The 15,908-nt window shown below is 38.6% G+C and overlaps 2 protein-coding genes across 2 annotated transcripts in view; one reads left to right on the forward strand and one right to left on the reverse strand.

Annotated features, from left to right (window-relative positions):
• The window catches only part of upb1 (ureidopropionase, beta), an 11,007-nt gene extending 8,100 nt beyond the window's left edge, over positions 1-2,907 (forward strand). The window contains exon 10 of the mRNA XM_017414711.3: positions 1,501-2,907. Coding sequence (XP_017270200.1) covers positions 1,501-1,584 — 84 coding nt within the window. The 3' untranslated portion in view covers positions 1,585-2,907. The remainder of the gene's footprint in view (positions 1-1,500) is intronic.
• Positions 2,908-9,509: 6,602 nt separating this feature from the next.
• Positions 9,510-15,893, reverse strand: gucd1 (guanylyl cyclase domain containing 1). Its single transcript, XM_017414506.3, has 6 exons — positions 15,575-15,893; positions 15,366-15,450; positions 15,070-15,235; positions 14,892-14,983; positions 14,566-14,807; positions 9,510-10,379 (listed from the first exon to the last, which is right to left on the reverse strand). The coding sequence occupies exons 1-6, from the start codon at positions 15,579-15,581 to the stop codon at positions 10,288-10,290; spliced, it is 684 nt and encodes a 227-aa protein (XP_017269995.1). The 5' UTR covers positions 15,582-15,893; the 3' UTR covers positions 9,510-10,287.
• Between the last annotated feature and the right edge of the window lie 15 nt (positions 15,894-15,908).

The raw sequence follows: 15,908 nt of genomic DNA on the forward strand, positions 1-15,908 counted from the left end.
CACAAAAATGGCTGTACCCGAGTTATTTTTACAGATATTGAGCTACATATGGTGTGGTAGTATCTGAGTCATCCTCAACACATACTCTGAAATCTATTACATCTTGTGAGATCTCACAGTATCACATGACACTGTGCATAATGTCAGTTATAAAGTTTTTCCAAAACAGCTCCAACTCTATCTCTTCTTATCATAAGATGATGGCTTGAAAGGCAGCGGGTGATATGCATTCCTTCAAGGAACACTAGGCCTTTAATTTACACAGAGTTCTATGGTTATCTACAATCCACTTTGGTCAGACTAGCCATGAGCTTGTCAGTTCAACCAAGCTTCATTTTTATTTTTCTAAACTGAGGCTGTTGAAAAACTTCTCTACAGTATTATTCATTGTTCAGAAACCTCCCTGCTAAAATCTGAACCATCTCTTTAAAGCAGCTGACTTTATACTGTCATCAAAGACAGCAGCCAAAATGAGACAGATATTGGATTTGTAACAAAACTCAAAACAGAATTCTGCAATAAATGCGTTTGTTTTTATGTATTTTGTTAGACAGAGCTTTAGAATCATCCCAATTTAAAAAGCACAATCCCACAACTTCTGTCAGCATGACCACCAGCTGCTTTCTGTGCAAGATGACTACAATAATAAAAAATCTTTTTGATCTTTTTGGAAACAAATTTGTTTATTTTATTTATTGTCTTCAAGTTTTAGGTTGTGCAGAATAAATTTCACTGACATTTTTACACTTTTCTGATTATATTTCTGTTTTTAAGGACCGACTGTCCTTAGCTTAGGACACAAACCCACATTAAAGGCATGAGTGAAATCTTTTGAAGTGCTGTTCTGTGAAGTTGCCAGAAGTCAGTATCTTACCTGCAGTAGAAATGCATTATCAGGCAGAAATTCTCTCAGGAAAGGTAAGCAAGGCCACAACTGACTCCCAAAATATCATATTGGTTCATATACGTAACATTGACAATCTCTCGACTTTCAAATCACAACTCAAGACTCATCTGTTTAAGCTAGCCTTTTCCCTGTAACTTCTCCTGTTTGTTACTCCTCTATTGCTGTTATTCTTGTTGTTATTCTTCTGTGCCCTTATATTGTAAAGTGTCCTTGGGTGTCTTGAAAGGCGCTACAAATAAAATGCATTATTATTATTATTATTATTATTATTATTATTACATCATGCTGAGTCATCTTTTCAGTTCTGCAGGATGTAAAAAGAAGCTCAAATATAAATATGTGAATATAAACACAGTGGCAGCATATGGGAGGGATGAAAAGCTTATATTCCAGTGAAGAACGTTTGATTTCTTGCCATCACAACTGAGCTGTAAAAGCACCAAGTTTTCCATTTTTGTCAAAGTGTTTATGCAGCACAACTTGAACTGTCTGTGTGTTTGTTTGCTCTTGATGCGCCTGCATGGTTGTTTGGAACACGGGAGAACATGACGTGTTGTTTTATTCTGCAAACGGTTCCTCTTTATTTCTTGCAGATGACTGGGCGGTACGCAGAGTATGCAGAAGAACTTAAAGATGCCGTTAGACACGACTTCAAACCCAAAATAGTGAAGGAGTAATGCAGTATGTTGCACATTTACTATGGCCCATTTAAGAAGAAAAACATTTACTGTTAACATTTATTTTGTATTAAAGTCTTACTGGTATTTTCATCAGCAGTCTTATACAAATAAACACAAGTTAAATGAATTCTAAAGAGGAGATAAGCTGCTCCTGACTGCATCCAGCAGTTTTATAACTGGGTTAACAGGGATGTCGTAATGTTAGCTGAGCTTAAAAATGAGCTGTGACCGATAGCCCCTCCAGACATCTCTGTGCTGCTGTACTGGCTTGTCTCCTTGCTGCAAGTAAAGGAATATAATCAAATCCATCGACTCAGTCAGTATTATTTAGGTCTTTATTATTTTTTAATTTCCTAAACAACTAGCTTCTTAGTTCTTAAGGTTGCAAATTGTCAGCAGAACATCCCCCATGACCACAGCCACCTCTGATAACAAACATGGGGTTTTTACAGTGGGCTGCAAAAGTATTCACCCCACTGAAACTCCTATTTCGTTGCCTTACAACCTGGAATTTCAATGGATTCAATGGAGTCTAATCAGTAATAAACCTATAGAACATATTCAAAATTAATTAAAGGCTTAGAACTGTTTGAAGGAATGCATATCACCCGCCAAAGTCTTAAATTAAGCTTGTCTTATGATGAGAATAGATGGATGTACAGCATTGGAAATGATCTTATGTGCAATCTTGTGTTCAAACTCAGCTTGTGATGTGGATGACTCTCAGCTACTACCACACCAAACTTTAGTTCGATATTTGTAAAACATGACAGTTATAGACAGTTTTTTCTAAGGTTAATTAGCTGTGGCGTCTATCTTAAACTGGATTGACTCCAAAAGTTGATCAGTTGTAGATGTTCATCCAGTGATTATTTTGAGTGTTTCACTAAATTTTGTCCAGGGGTTCACGTGATATTTTGCTGACAGATATACAGCGTTCACTCCAGTAGTTCATGCTTAAGTTTTAAGCAAAGATGCTGCAGAATGTGTAGCGCTCAGAGTGTGTTGTGACTGATGCTCAGCTACTACCACATCAAAGCGCTGCTCAATTTCCATAAAGTTCAGTTAAACCATTTTGAATTTGGCCAAATTTAATTAGCTGTGGCGGCCATCATAATTTAGGATAACTCCAAAAATTAATCAGTTGTAGATGTTCATCCATCGATTACTGCTGGGGTTTTATAAAAACCTGTCCAGTGGTTCATGAGATATTTTGCTGACAGACAGATGAACACGCACAGATGCTGTCAACAACATAATCACCATTTTGCCTTTGATGGCAGATTATAATGTAAATAAACTGGGGGGGGGGGGGCATAACAAAAAAAAATTATGAAAAATATAAACTGAAAGGCAGTACAAGCAAATGTATTCGCCCCCTTTGTTCTAACTGATGGAAGCCGAGAGCGGGCGTGTTCCACATAAACTTTTTTCTGATGGTTTTCTCAAGATCACGAGTTATTGAGTCAAACATGGAATGTGGAGCTCTTTTTTAACCAATTCTGCTCATGGAAACACACAAAGCAAATTATCTGACCAATGGTGTCATTATCACCTATTTACAGAATTATTCATAGAATTACACATGCACGCCACGACTACATTTCAAGTCCTCTCCTGCTGGTGAATGAAATCAGGTTTAACACACACCAATGATCTCGTGATCCTGAGAAAACGTAATCGTTATTTCGTGATAACATCATAAATAACTCCTGATCTCGAGAAAACCATCAGAAAAAAGTTTATGCGGTACACGTCTGCTCTCGGCTTCCGTATTCACCATTACTTTTAGAAGCCACATAATTAGGTTAATTAGATCCACTTGTGAGCAAACTATCAGATCCCAGCATATATACACCTATTCTGAGGATCAGCACCAGCAGATGATTTCTTCCTCTTCTTGGTTTTCCTGGCGGGTGACATCTAACGTTTAGATGTATTTGTATACCATGCTGGAGTGTGAGCCAGAATATTTTGATTTCCTATCAAAACTAAATTCTACAATACAATCCCGTTTTCTTTAAAAAAAAAGTAATAACTGCTTTATTTATTTTATTATGTTTTACCAATACCTTACTCACTCTTAATGTCTCAACACTGTGTATTTCTTGTTTTAATTTTTCTCTACTTACCCTATACCTCTCACAATAACTAATTACATGCGCTACTGTCTCTATATCCATTCCACAACTACATCTACCTGTTGGATGTTTACCTTCTAAATGTAATGTTTTGTTTAATCCTGTATGTCCGATCCTTAACCTTGTCATCACTACTTGATTTCCTCCAATCATTTTCATACTCCCAACTTTATTTTGTATATGAAATAAATGTCGACCTTTAGTTCCCCCCTTCCACAATTGCTGCCATTCAGATTTAACTTTGTTCTTAATAATAGACTTCATTTCAGATTTACAATATGCTATTTCCATAATTTGTTCCTGTTTTAAAGACATCTTAGCTAAATGATCTGCTATTACATTCCCCTCTATATCCTTATGAGCAGGTATCCACATAAATCTAATCTTTACTTGAGCTTTTGTAATTCTACATATTGCTTTTTTTCTGGTGGAAGGCGGATGTGTTTCTTTTCTCTCTGTCTCTCTGTCTTCTGACCCCCCCCCCTCTGCCTCTCTGCCTCTCTGCCCTGCTCTCTTTTTGCATATTCTCAAAACAAAAAAAAAAATTGAACTATGGATCTGGTCAGCTGGTCTCTCAACGCAATTGATCAAATTTTCTCGATGGGAAGGCTGACCAAAGGAGAGCCAGCTTGCCCTGAGAAGACATTCTTCGCTGCATACACGTTGGAAATTTCTCCTGTAACTATGTAAACAAGATGCTCTGCCCCCTCTGCTTAAGGACATTTGTGGATCTGTTCAGAGCTGGCTGATAAACATTCTATCACATTATCAAATATAATGGCCTCTGTGACGTGATTCATGGAGTTCTCTACAAACACACACACACACACACACAGTTTAGCATTGCCATGTTCAAGCTTATTTAGCCTTCCTGTACATTGAGTTTAGTTCATTTAGTTTAGTTTAGTTTATCTTAGCTCATACTTTAGATATTGTTAGATTGTTAGATTCCTAATTGTTGTTTAGTTTAGCTACTATTTTGACTGTCTCAGCTCATGCTTAGATATGTCTGGTTTTGTGATTTTATTTAGATTATCTTATATTTCATTTAGATTATAAATGATTCATTTAGATTATACATGATTGTTGTGTTTTTCTATTTTGTGTTTCATTCTGTATTGGATTCTGTTTTTGTTTCTGTTGTAAAGCGCTTTGGATCGCCTTGTTGCTGAAAAGTGCTATATAAATAAATCTCACTTCACTTCACTTCACTTTCATAAATTTCATATATCATTTCTAAATGACTTTCAGAAAAGAAATTTAAAATCAGAAAAGAAATTTAAAATGGACATCAAAGATGACAATGAATCTGAACATATAAGTACTTTTCCAATCCTATTTTGCTCTACCCACTGTAACGCCATCAGAATTGCTAACAATTCCACTGTATACACAGCTAAAGGATCAGATGTCCTTTGCTTCTTATATATATTTAATTTAGCAATAGCATAAGCAAAACCTGTCTTACCTGAGTTTAACTCCTTTGATCCATCTGTATAAATAACAATATAGGAATTATACATATTATTCATTCTATCATTTACAAAATCTACCCAATTATTATCTTTATTAATCTGTATTTCTTTATATACCTCTAGATCTACTTTATGGAAACAACCAAAAAAGTGTAACTGGATAGGGCACAGCAGCACAACATCTCTTTTCCTGTATCCCCATTTCCTTAGCACATTTATTTGTTGCCCATGTAAAATAATCTATTTTAGCTTTTCCACTCCCCCAGCTAGGCTTCAAAATTCCTATTGCTGGATGATGCTCTGCCTTATGTCCCTGTAAACTTACCCAATAATTCATCATAATTTGTTTATGTCTTAACTGGAATGGAATCTCACTCATTTCCACTTGCACTGCCAAAGATGGAGAGGTCTTCATGGCTCCACAACACAACCTTAAAGCTTGATTCTGAACTACCTCTAACTTATTAATTTTTGTTTTTGCAGCTTGCCCATATACTACAGATCCATAATCCATTACTGATCTTATCAAAGCTACATAAATCTTTTTTAAGTTGATTTTATCTGCCCCCCCCCCATTCTAATTCTGTTAGACACCTCATCATATTCACAACTTTTTTACATTTTCCTTCGATATATTTTACATGATCACCCCATAGAAGTTTTGAGTCAAACAAAATCCCCAAGAAACGAAATTTACTTACTTTTTCTATTTTTTCCCCACACATTTTTTAAATCTATTTCCTCAACCTTCTTTCTACTAAATACAACAGTCTTTGTTTTACCTACTGAGAATTTAACTCTCCAGTCATAAGCCCACTTCTCAACAGTTTTAATAGCATTTTGTATTTTCTCATATACTAATCGTACATTTCTCCCTCTTCTCCACAAGGCTCCATCATCAGCAAATAATGATTGTATGATATCCTGATCTACTTATGAGAAAACATCATTAACCATGATTGAAAATAACAAAGGACTTATAATACTGCCCTGTGGAGTTCCATTATCAATTTTATATTTGTCTGATCTTGCTACTCTTATCTGTACCTGTATAACTCTATTAAATAAAAAATGTTTAATCCACCTATAAGCCTTTACAGTTATTCCCATTTTATATAAATTTATAAGTAACCCATCCTTCCATACCATGTCATACGCTTTCTCAATATCAAAAAATATTGCCACCACCACTTCCCTATTAACTTGTGCTTTCCTAACATCTGATTCCAAACACACAACTGGATCCATTGTTCCCTTTCTGAATCCACTTTGACATGAAGACAATAGTCCTCTACTTTCTACAAAATATGTGATCCTTTCAGTTTTCATTCTTTCCACAATCTTACCTATGCATGAAGTAAGTGCAATGGGCCTGTAATTTGAAGGATTTGTTGGATCTTTTCCAGGTTTAATAATAGGTATTATAATTGCCTCCTTCCAATTACCAGGTAACCTTCCTTCTTCCCAGATCTTATTCAACAGGCCTAAAAAACTTTCTTCTGCTCGATTTCCTAAATTTTTTAACACGATATAACATATCTGATCTTTTTCTGGTGCTGTTAATCTTGACTTAAATATTGCTCTCTTCATTTCTTGCATGGAAAATGGGGCATCCATGATATTACCAGGGATTATTTCATCATCTAACATAAACTCATTTTTCTTTCTTCTCTGCTCCCTTCTATATTTCCCTTGCTCTGATAAATTATCTGAACTATGAATCTTTGCAAATGTTCTTGCCATTGTTTCTACTTTCTCCTCATTTCTTACCGCTGTTCCATTCTCATGTTTTAAAATCGGGTATGACCTCTCCTGTCTACTCCCCCTCATTTTCTTAATCATTCTCCATACATTAGCTATAGGAGTAGTTCTACCTATTCTATCACAAAAATCCCTCCATTTTGTTTTGTTTTTTGCCTTCTTAATAACTTTCCTTGCTTCTGCTTGAATTTTTTTATATTCAATTAAATTTTAGAAATTATGTGTTCTCTTCAATATTCTAAAAGCTCGATTTTTTTTCCCTAATTGCTTCACTACACTCTTGTGTCCACCATGGCACCTCTTTCTTTTTTCGCTTATCTTTACTTACAGGAATTGTAATTTTTGCTGCCTTCAATATAATTTCCCTAAACCTTTCCTCTGCATATTCCACTTTGCCTTTTCAAACATCCATCTTTCCTGCTTTTTCACCACCTCCATCTCTTTAATAATATGTATTTTACAAAAAATTGGAAAATGATCACTGCCTATTGTTGTCTGCTGCTCCATCTCCCACTCACATAATCCAGCTAAATCTCTAGATACCAGTGTTAAATCTATAGCTGAGCAATTTCCTGAATGCACATCTATTCTTGTCCCCCTCCCATCATTCATACACACCAAATGATTGTCTTCCAAAAACACTGATTGGCAAGCAATTTCACATGCTGTTGTGCAAATGGAATAGACAACAGGTGGAAATTATTGGCAAATAGCAAGACACACTCAATAAAGGAGTGGTTCTGCAGGTGGGGGCCACAGACCACTTCTCAGTACCTATGCTTTCTGGCAGGTTTTTTGGTCACTTTTTATTGTTAGTGGTGCGTTCACTCTCGTGGTAGCATGAGACGGACTCTACAACCCACACAAATGGTTCAGGTAGTGCAGCTCATCCAGGATGGCACATCAATGAGAGCTGTGGCAAGGTTTGCTGTGTCTGTCAGCGTAGTGTTCAGAGGCTGGAGGCGCTACCAGGAGACATGGAGGAGGACGTAGGAGGGCAACAACCCAGCAGCAGGACTGCTACCTCTGCCTTTGTGCAAGCAGGAACAGGAGGAGCGCTGCCAGAGCCCTGCAAAATGACCTCCAGCAGGCCACAAATGTGTATGTCTGCACAAATGGTTAGAAACCCACTCCATGAGGATGGTATGAGGGCCCGACGTCCACAGATGGAGGTTGTGCTCACAGCCCAACACTGTGCAGGATGCTTGGCATTTGCCAGAGAACACCAGGACTGTGCTCTTCACAAATGAAAGCAGGTTCACACTGAGTACATGTGCTCGCCATGACTGCCATTAGGCACCGAGATGAGATCCTCAGACCCCTTGTGAGACCATATGCTGGCGCGGTTGGCCCTGGGTTCCTCCTCATGTAGGACAATGCTAGACCTCATGTGGCTGGAGTGTGTCAGCAGTTCCTGCAAGATGAAGGCATTGAAGCTATGGACTGGCCCGCTCGTTCCCCAGACCTGAATCCGATTGAGCACATCTGGGACATCATGTCTCGCTCCATCCAACAACGTCACGTTGCACCTCAGACTGTCCAGGAGTTGGCAGATGCTATAGTCCAGGTCTGGGAGGAGATCCCTCAGGAGACAATCTGCCACCTCATCAGAGCATGCCCAGGCGTTGTAGGGAGGTCATACAGGCATGTGGAGGCCACACACAATACTGAGCCACATTTTGATGTTTTGAGGACATTACATCAAAATTGGACCAGCCTTTAGTGTGTTTCCACTTTAATTTTGTGCATGACTCCAAATCCAGGCCTCCATTGGTTAATGAATTTGATTTTCATTGTTTTTTGTTGTCAGCACATTCAACTTTGTACAGAACAAAGTATTCAATGAGAATATTTAATTCATTCAGATCTAGGATGTGTTAAGTGTTCCTTTTATTTTTTTTTGAGCTGTGTGTGCGTGTGCATGTGCATACACAAACACAACCAAATTCCAATATAGTTGGGACATTGTGTAAAACAAATAAAAACAGAATACAATGATTTACAAATCCCTTTCAACGTTTATTCAATTGAATACACTACAAAGACAAGATATTGTTGTTCAAACAAATACTGTTTTTTTTTTTTTTCAAATGTTTACTCATTTTGAATTTGATGCCTGCATCTTATTGTTTTTATATTTTACACAACATCCCAACTTCATTGGAATTTTGTGTGTGTGTGTGTAGCCTATATATATATATATTGTAGAGAAGACATTCAGGGTGCAGCAGGTTTTATTATTTTAAGTCCAACAATTAATAAACAAAGTTTTATGTTAAATCAAAAAAAAAAAAAAGAAACAATGAATGATTCCTGCCACCTTGAATACCAAAAGTTTAAAACAAATCCGGTGTAAACTGATAGCTCTTAGAATATGTGTTGGGGATGACTCTCAGCTACTACCATGTCTAACCTTAGCTCAGTATCTGTAAACCTGACTGAACTGCAGCCATTTTTGGAGGTTGACTCCAAAGGTCCAAAGACAGGCTGTTACATGAAGAGGAGAAAAACTGATTTAAAAAGAACAACCAATGATGACATTTCATAGATCTGGAAAAGCATTTTAATTTAAATAACGTGTCTGGTTTGAAAAATGTAGTGCAAAAGTATATACATAACTGCAACTTTAAAAAGAAAAATAAAACTGAGGGACGATAAGGAAACTATAGTGTTAAGAACATCACCCATCCATCGATTTAAACCTCGGCAGCAGAACACAAAGAGGGGAAAAAGATGACCGTTCAGTCTTTGTTTATGTTCTTCTGCTGGCACTGAGTTACAGAAACAACTATTGCACTGATGTCACTTCAGAACATTGATTACCTGAGACCCAAAACGCCACCGCGTCCCACTTTCCCTGTAGAGCGACTCGTTTTTAATTAAAAGTGAGCTCGGAGTTTCTTAAAAAGGCAATAAGAGGAGAGGCTGAGGGCCGGTAGACGAGCAGCTTCACATCGACACAAAACACGCAAAAAAAAAAAGATTCAACGCACAATACTGTCATTTATCCAGAAAAGCCCTGAAATACGTGGACGTTATATCCTGGTTAGTCACATTCTAGGCTAATGTTTCCCAAATTTCATCCGATGCTGCACAACTCTCTGCCTCAGAGTTTGAACGGAATCTGAACAGTCATTTAAAAGTCAACAATCTGCTCCTCCTAAACCATGAAATAGAAAAATAGTTCATCTTGAGTTTTAAATCTTCCCGCTGAGCGTCCTTCAAAAGGGCAAGAAGTTTTGGCGTATGTACATTTACATTGATGTGGGGGGAGCAGCCTGGGGGGGAGGACTGCGACAAGTCGCATTCATCATGGCCGCCCATCAACTCTCCTTGAAGATGAGGAGGATATCCTCATCAGTCCCGTAGCTCCGCCTGGCCTCTTCGAAATTACCGATGCTGGTGCAGCACACACCTGGACGAGACACAGACACATGGATTACAAACTGAACACGTGATTCTGTTCCAGCCAGCCAATCAGCTGCAGGGGGAGGAGGTGCACTCCTCTTTGAAAAACATCTTTCCAGGTTTTCTTTCTACAGCAGCGATTCCCAACTCCAGTCCTCGAGGAACACTATCCTGCATGTTTTAGGTGTTTCTCTGCTTTGAAGACCTGCTGAAGAGCAGAGGAACATCTAAAACCTGCAGGTTGGTGTTCCTCAAGGACTGGAGTTGGGAATCACTGTTCTAGATCGATCCTTGACTGTAGGTAGCAAGACCACCTGATTCTTATAACCTCATCAAACACAACAAATTCTGGTACCATTATACAGATCTTTTGAAGACAAATCCAACACAATCTGAATTTTTCAAATCGGTCCACTGGTTACCAATTTATTGTCAGAAACTGGTCATCAGATTGGCTCTAAATGAATCCAGCTCTTAAACAGGCAACAGTAGGAAGTCCTGTGTTTAACTTCCTGGAACTTCCTGTTTTCACACCGGGCTGAAGCTGAGGAATTGCTCTGATTGGCAGGAAATTTTCAGATTATTCCTTTGTGGATAACACCTGAGCAAAGTAGTGGAAAGGGCCAGCTCCCGCTCGGCTTTTTGCAGACGTCTATCATAAAATGTTTTATTTCATCTGAGCTGAGAAATGAATGAATGAATTAACTCGATCATTGCCTGACCCAGTTAGCTACAGCACCACCGTGCGTCGTTTATTTAACGGATTAAGAACATTTAGAGGATGGTACAGGTGGCCTTGCTAAATATAGGAGAGCAAAAAAAAAAGAAAGATGGGAGAGGATCTTCTTTAAAAGATCATTATAAAGTGGAAGTTTGCTTTATTTGATTGAACTTATTCTGTTAATTTATTTCACAGGTTTTATGCAGGTGAATGTTACTTAACTCTATTTTTTTAAATTAATAAAGTAGTGGTATTAAACAATAAAGGGTCCTAATTGCAATCAATTGCATGATTTTGCAAATCAAATAATTTTTAGGGACAATTCTTTGATGTATAAACAGGCAACACAGATGCAGCGCTGCTCTGCCCAGCTCTCACTTTTAAGAAAATGGCCTCGAGGGCGGTGTGGACGCAAGGCTGACATGAGAAAGGTGTCGAGACGGAGGCAGTTCAATAACTCGTCGAGCCGTTAGGCGTCCAGATGGGCTCAGCTTCCTGACCATCACCATCCTCGCGGCGCTGACCACTGACGATACTAAAGCTAAATACCATGGCGTCAAAATTAGATTAAAAACTTTAAAGAAATAAATGCAGGACAAATCCTTCTCTTGTGTCTCCACCTGGGCCTCATCTTGGAGGTTTGATCGAATCTTTTAATCCAAACTCAAACGGTAAAACAGTACAAGCTTCATTTTCTCAGCTCTGAAGTCGACAAATCACTGTGTGAACTCGGCGGTCAAGTTTCTTCTGTTTGTTTCTGCTTCACAAAACGGTTTTCAACTTGATGAGAAGTCTCTAAACCTCTGATATCTCCTGAGACTTTAGATTGAATCTTATCATGTGGTTTTATTCTAAATCTGTCCTTCGTTTTGGTTTGTTAGTCAACATTTGCAAAAAAGTATTCCTACGATGGTCCTACAGTGATCAACGAAAGGTTTACACCCCTGACACACCCAATACTTGACTTTTAAAAAAAATATCATAGTGTTATTTATCATAGAGCTGCAAGCCTCCATCTGCTGTTTATCTTTTATATCATGCATTTATTTGTCATTAATCAGTGAGTTTGTGACTTATTTCCCCCCCTCAATTGTCAGAGCCCAGGATTAATGTCTTTATTTATAACATTTACTGAATATTTGGGGGCAGAACCAAATTTTCTGATTAAAGAAAAGTCAAATATTGGGCACTGACAAACTAGACCCTAGAAATATTTTGATATTTTCACAACAAAGCTAACTGCTAACATTCTCTATTAATAAAACCTTAAATTACCACCATTTGAAAAATTCTTAATTTGTTCAAACAAGAAAAACAGCAGGCAGTGACGTGTTGTCGATCCAAACCAGTTTAAACAAACTTCATATAAACAGCTCGGACGTAAAATCTGTTTTAGAGCCGGTTTATCTCTGGCTTTACCCAACATACCCGTGATCCAAGTGGACTCCTCTACGTGCATCAGTTTACGACAAGAACAGGAAAAAATCTGTTACGTTTCTGCAAAATTACATAATATTAAATATACCCATTTATTGATATTATTCAGATTCACCTCCATGAAAGACCGCTGAACCTCAACAACACTTGATATGAGAATATTCTGACATGTGAGAGAGTTAAAAAGGAGAAAAAATTCCATTTTTGACACCCAGATATTCAATATGAGGTTCATTTTGTGAAGCTTTGTTCTGAGAAGCATCAGCGTGTTCTTTCAGTCAACAGTAACTCGGAGCTCACCGGCTGCACCGAACATTAACGTTAATTTGTACATATCTAGGATTTGTGAAGTTTACATGCTTTTTATATTTTAGACAAAACTTATGACTACAGCAGTGTGCAAACATTTAGAATCATTTCTTTTGTTATTTCCTTTTCTTTTCGAAGAGCCAGATTTTGGAATCAAAGTGCAACAAAATTTAAAATGTAATTTTTTAAACCTATGAATACATTTTTTTATATAACAAATTTAGAAAAGCACTCTGCTGTCTGATGTATTTATTTATTTATTTAAATGTAATTTTTATCTATAGAAATAAATAAATAAACTGGAAGTTCAAATGTTTTACCAAACTATTTTCTTTTTTCCATATTTCAATCAGACAAACAAACTGCAGCCAATCTTTCAAGAAATGTAAAAAAAAATAAAGCCTAACAGCAGAAAATGACTTTATGGTCTGTAACCCTTTCATGACTGAGTCCTCTTTGTAAATGTGCAGCCTGACTCCAAAAGCTTTAGCACTGCGCTGACGGCTGTTTGGTTTCCACCGCTGGGATATTTTCTTAAAGACTTTATGAATGAAGCGTCTGTTTGTAAATGTTTTCACTGATATGGTAGTTCTTCGTTTTCTGGGTGTATGACTTTGGCGGGTCGTCAGGGCCTGCAAGGCCTTCTCTGCTGGCCTAAAACAATAACTGAATCACCAGCTGATGTTAATTATATTTTGTCCATGAATACTTATTAAATCCAAATGGTCTGTCTGCTTCCTTTCGTAGCTTTTACCCTGGTTGCGCTGCTTCCAGAAGTGTATTTTCATAGAAAAGCATTTTATCAATCACATTTCTGCCAATATTTCTTGCCAGGGTCAAAGAAATCTGCCTGGAGGCCTTCAAAGTCAGTTCTGTGGGTCCTGTAGCAAAAAATGAGTATCAATCGAACTGTTGCTTCAACCTTGGCGCCACCAAAGCCCTCTAGCAGGCATACAATAACGTCAGCATATTCGCACCCTCTGATAGGACAGTCGGAGCGAGCGAACTGCATCTATAGCAAGCTGCGTGAGCAAAAAGATGGCTGTGTTGGTTTAAAGGCGGTTTTGTCAACACGCAATGGCTGAAGGAGGAGAAGAAGAAATGGATTTGGTGGCAGATTTATTGTCGAAGCCATTTCCAAGATGGACTTCTCAAGAAAAGCTTGAACGAAGAGGATGGATTTTGTGTAAAAAACAGTCAGGATTTTTGGTGAGTAAAATGTTGCTATTTTCCAAAATAATATTTTAATTATTATGAGATTATTACTGATGCTTTGTTACGTGTGTCACAGCTGTAGCTGCAGTCAAACTCGGGTTTGTTTCTGGCTACACAAGTTATCCATCTGCGATGCAATGGTTCTTTATACTGCATTTCTGCATAATAAGATGGTTTTTACAGCCGTAAAATAATTACTAATGGGTGAATTGATTCAGACGAAGCACCACTGAAGGCCTCGATGTGAAATGCATAGGTTGCCACTGGTGTGTTATCCTTTGCTTGTTTTCTTCTTTTATCCCTGCTATTCATTATGATATACTTTAACTGTGTTGTGATAACTGTGGTTTCAATGTTTTGTAAAAAAAAAAATGTGATCAGATCTCTCTTGGAAAAGAGACTTTTAATCTTAGTGAGATATACCTGGTTAAAAAGACGGAGTGATATTTCTGAGTGATACCCTGTGTGTGTTTCCAGATTCATTTTGTTCATTTTGTGCAAGGTTACTCACGGTCAGAATATGCAGGGTTGTTGTAGAAGATGCAGCCAGTGGTTGTGTTGAAGCCACACACAACCACAAAGTGACCCTGGTACTCTGGCTTCCGGCAGAAACACTTCTGTCCCACGGGCAGGAAGCAGCAGTATTTGACAGGCGAGGAGCACAGCTCGCACGTCAGGACCACGGCGTTGACCAGCACTATGGCGACATGGCCCTGCTCCAGATGGTCCTGGATCTCCTGAACCGTCACCGAACTACAAGAAACATTTGAGAGCTCGTGATTTTTCCCACAAAGCAGCAAAATCTGAGACGAGCACAGTTGTGAAGTGAAAACTCACCATTTCTTCACCACCACGCCTTTGCTGTCTGCATTAAGAAAGAGCTTGTTCACTCGATCCTCCTCCGTGTCAAAATGCTTCTTATAAAAGGACTGCAAAGAAAACAACAACCTGGCGTTAGTCATGCTCCGAGCGATCTGGTTCAAAGGAGGAGCGCAGCTCAGGTTCTTCAGTGTACCTGATTTTTAAAGCCTTTATCCACACCAAGAGTCTGAGTGCAGAAGCAGTGTCTGACTCCGAGCTGGAACATGAGGTAGGCCAGGTCGATGGTCCACACGCTCTCCGTCAGCTTCAGCTCCCTGCATGCTCTCTGAAAGTCCTCGTCGCTCACAGGGTGCAGGTACCTACCAGGAGACCAGCAATACTGTGAGCTGCCAACAGGAAGTACTTACTGTATTTGAATGGAAACTCCCGAATCAGGAAAGCAAAAAAAAAAAGAACCCATCCAGGTCTGACTTTAGAGGCTGTGCTTACTTTAAGACCATCTTGGAGCAGGCTAAGCCACAGTCCCAGTGGTACAGCTGCCGAATGACTGGTACATCCAGCAGGACGGCATTCTCTGAGAAATAAAACAAGGAGAAACAATTTAAAACCAGGTTAAGACGTTGAAAACCTAAGCTAATACTAAGACACGCCGGGACAAGCCCCGTGAAAAAAAGGGTAAGAGGTATGAATCGTGTTACCTGTCATTCTGCTGCAATCTGTCTTTATTAAGCCGGTAGCTAACTCAGAATGAGCCAGGCAGTCTTGTTTACCACTCTGGAAGTGGGGTTGGGTTTCCTCATCGATGCTAACAAGTTACAGAAAAATCACCAGCCTAACTCTGAGTCTTCAATCTCTCAGCTCGCAGTTTGTCCAGAGCAGCTCCTCGGTGCACTCCCGAACTACCATACCCCCACACGGAGAGAGAAATGAGAAGAAAAATCTGTCTTTACACCCTGTTTGAGTCGGTATCTCTGCCTTTTTCCGCACTTCTCTGTTGTTTTGCTAAGATACTGGGAAGCTTCGTATGTTTTG

Source organism: Kryptolebias marmoratus, linkage group LG1, assembly GCF_001649575.2.
Source record: "Kryptolebias marmoratus isolate JLee-2015 linkage group LG1, ASM164957v2, whole genome shotgun sequence".
In the NCBI taxonomy this organism is placed as follows: Eukaryota; Metazoa; Chordata; class Actinopteri; order Cyprinodontiformes; family Rivulidae; genus Kryptolebias; species Kryptolebias marmoratus.

Bases quoted from the DNA above. Each gene is read 5' to 3' on its own strand.
- gucd1 (XM_017414506.3), bottom strand. The intron at 15,236-15,365 runs GTAAGCACAGCC...GTCTCCTGGTAG, and splicing joins TGCTCCAAGATGGTCTTAAA to GTACCTGCACCCTGTGAGCG. The intron at 14,808-14,891 runs GTGAGTTTTCAC...TGTTTCTTGTAG, and splicing joins GGCGTGGTGGTGAAGAAATG to TTCGGTGACGGTTCAGGAGA.